This window comes from Psammomys obesus, unplaced genomic scaffold (assembly GCF_907164565.1).
Source record: "Psammomys obesus unplaced genomic scaffold, mPsaObe1.curated_primary_1811, whole genome shotgun sequence".
NCBI lineage: Eukaryota > Metazoa > Chordata > Mammalia > Rodentia > Muridae > Psammomys > Psammomys obesus.
In genome coordinates this window covers 8,607,959-8,611,376 of record NW_026585895.1, presented here as the reverse complement: position 1 = coordinate 8,611,376, position 3,418 = coordinate 8,607,959, and the positions used below count along the sequence as shown (strand labels likewise).

General features: G+C 43.8%; 1 protein-coding gene across 1 annotated transcript in view; it reads right to left on the bottom strand.

The window, feature by feature from the left end:
• Pde11a (phosphodiesterase 11A) overlaps positions 1–3,418 on the bottom strand; it is a 287,680-nt gene that overhangs the window by 169,005 nt on the left and 115,257 nt on the right. Inside the window, exons 4-5 of the mRNA XM_055600598.1 lie at positions 2,121–2,261; positions 1,539–1,678 (exon numbers count right to left, since the gene is read on the bottom strand). Of these exons, the coding sequence (XP_055456573.1) occupies positions 1,539–1,678; positions 2,121–2,261 (281 nt within the window). The remainder of the gene's footprint in view (positions 1–1,538; positions 1,679–2,120; positions 2,262–3,418) is intronic.

The following is a 3,418-nucleotide window of genomic DNA, read 5'->3' as shown; positions in this document are numbered from 1 at the left end:
GTGTGTGTGTGTGTGTGTGTGTGCATGTGCATGTGCACGCACACGCACGCACGCATGTTAAGTAGTGGATAGGATCAGCTGTTGTTCATACATGCTTTTTTCTTTGAGACACAACTCTCACTGACCTGGAGCTTGCCAAATAGGCTGGCCTGCTCAGCGGACCTCAGAGATTCTCGAGTCTGCCTCCACAGGGCTGAGAGCACAAGCACAAGCCACCGGTCCTGGCATTTTGTGTGTGTGTGAGACCCACAGCAGATCAAACTCAGGTTCTCATTCAGTCAAGAGAAGCAGTTTACCGACCAAGCATTCTCCCTGCCCTGAGTTTTAATGTTTTAGAATAAAATGACTACAAGATTTTTAAGCTCCATTTGGGAGCTTTAAAGCCTAGAATTTGGCCATTTCTTTCCGTGTTTGTTATAATTCCTCCCCTGAAACTTTTCACCAGGGTGTCTGTGGAGTTAGGTGGGGTCACGAGAGAGGGAACTTTGTCACACAAACACACACCTTTATAAATCTTTGTTTCTGTCTTACATGGATATAACCTAGAACCCCTGCTCAGATGTAGCCCATGGCAGCTCAGTATCCAAGTGGATTCCTCAGTAAGGGGAACAGGGACTGTCTCTGACATGAACTCAGTGGCTGGCTCTTTGACCTCCCCCGCCCCGAGGAAGGAGCAGTCTTGCTAGGCCACAGAGGAGGACATGGCAGCCAGTCCTGAAGAGACCTGATAAGCTAAGATCAAATAGAAGGGGAGGAGGACCTCACCTATCAGTGGACTTAGAAAGGGGCAGGGAGGAGATGAAGGAGGGAGGGTGAGATTGGGAGGGAATGAGGGAGGGGGCTACAGCTGGGATACAAAGTAAATAAGCTGTAATTAACATAAAAAATAAAAATTAAAAAAATAAATGGGTTGCACTATTAGTTTACCTGAAAAAATAAAATAAATCTTTGCTCCTTGTTTATTTAGCTACACACACACACACACACACACGAGCACGCACATATATTTTTACAAGGAGTGATCAGTTTCAAGAACCATTTAAATAGCTTTTCAGGCAGAATCTCTCTCACTATTTCTCTTTGTCACCCTTTTAATAATATTTATTGCTATTAATACATATTTACATTCCTGTACAAATTTTCAGAACTAAAAATCATGTTGTCAGGTTTCACGTATATGTGACTGTACACTCTAAACAATCTATGCAGCGTTCGTAACACTCACTGCAGTTTTAACCCCACCTTCTCATTCTTTGAGGAAAACAACCGTAAGGCAAAGACAGTATGGCTTCTGAATCCGGTATAGTAAAATACCATTCTCTGAGATGTTAAAGAGCTCTTCATTGCTAAACAATTCTTGGTCTTCGAACTGAGTTCTTAGCAAAGCTACTAAGTTGCTGCTGAGTTTAGACATTTAGCTTTGACGAGCTTGCTTAGATGGATGAAAACCATTGTTTTCAATATTCTTCTTTTTTTCAGTTGATGTCTCCCAAACAGCCCCCAAAGTCTGCGCTAAACCTAAAAGCTGGCTTCAGCACCAAAATATGCCAGGCCCGAGCCCCCGCATTTCTGCACTTTGGAGCACAAAGAGATTCTGGTGTGAGGTGCGCCTACCTCCGTGCATGGGCTGCTCTGGGCTGGTGCGGCCGTGAGAGAAACTGGAGACCCTGGAGACAGCCTAGGGCAGAGCACAGCCCTCGCAACGGGCTCAGGGACAGTCTGCCCAGCAGCTAAGGGGACCTGGCTCTGGTCCTGCCCTAAGTCCACGCACATAGGAGAGGGGTGTGCCCGTGCTGGGTAGACAAGATGGCGCGCTATGCTTGGCCCTGTCTTCTAATTTAGTTGTCTGCTGCTGGGGAATCATTTCATACCCGAGCTCCATCATCTACAGGATACACTGAATGGGAGCTCGAAGGCCTCATTTGCTTAAAGGGACTGGTTTTCAGGGTGAGGACAAGAAGGAAAACACATCTAAAGGAAAGAACCTCTCATTTAGAAAACGTTTCCTCGTCTCGGCCAAAGGCGTGAATGCAGCTGCTCTGCTCGCAAGTTTAGTTCCAGATAAACTCAACTTCCCTCCGTTGCTGTTTGTCTCAACGCGGAGAAAGAGGGTGACTTACTGGCGATTCAATGTCTTCTAGAAGTAAAACCGAACAGCGTTCGCATTTCAGCAGCGTTTGGGCCCGATGCATTATTTTCTTGACAATCTTTTCCAGGTCAGTCTGTTCTTCAAAGAGATCATTGACCACCTCGAGCAAAGCCTGGAGACAGAGATGGATGCATTTAGGGGGTGGAAGGCTGGAGTGTGTCAGCTTTTCTTCCCTCAAAACTCCAGGTAGCATCTCCTCTAATAACAAGTATTTCCTATGGCCAATTTTTAAAACATTCGTGGTTGTTCTAGCAGGGCTCTGCAATTTCATTTTTATAACGTGCTCTTAAGTTGAAAATTACAACCAGAGAATGGAGGTGTTCAGTGCGGCAGCCATGTAGTGGCGACGTGTAGGTGTTTCATGCGCTAAAGTGGTTTTTCTTCAATATGACTGAGTACAAACCCGACATTTTGTAAATCATAAGTACTTGGATCTCTCCAGAGCACATTTAGTTCAGAAAACTCCAAAGCAGCCTTTCTTCACTATTAAGAAAAAATAGCTTCATGGCTCCACTTATACCTATTTTCACTAACACATATCACTCCCAGAAGTCTGAAAGGATCATGCAGGCAAATATTAATTAAGGCCCATATATATATATATATATATATATATAATTTTCAAAATCAAGTTGCAATGACCTATTACTCTCTCTATCCAAGGGAGCTTGCAATTTATGCTTCAAAGTTAATGTATTTGTTTGGAATTTTAATGACTTTTTCAGATCTTGCTGAGTAACCAGCTGTTTACAGGTGGTAGAAATTACACTTCTTTCAGAGCCATCAGGCTGAACTGGCTTATGCTCTATTCGGTAGCATCAAGCAAGATGTTCAATCACCTGCCTGACCTTTCACGAAAGGACTCCATGGATAAACTCCACAGGCTCGAATTTACTCATCATGGTGTTGACCAACAGCCAGGGGCATGGCTGATTTTCAACTTTAGGAATTTATTCTATTTGCCCCTAAAGAATTTGAAACAAAATTTCTTCTCTGACTTGCTTGAGATGAAAAGGCCTGTGAATGAGTTAAAAGACATGTAAGGATCAGAGTCCCTGGGGCAATGTTCTCTTTGAAGAAAGATGGTGGCTGTGGATAAGGAGCATACTGCCCCTGATCCCAAAGTAAAGGGAAACACTAGGTTGCAAATTCTATGTCTGGGCTACAAAGTGAGGCCAGGACTACAAGAGAAACCTGTCTGGAAAAACCAACAAGAGAGAGAAGAAGAAGAAGAAGAAGAAGAAGAAGAAGAAGAAGAAGAAGAAGAAG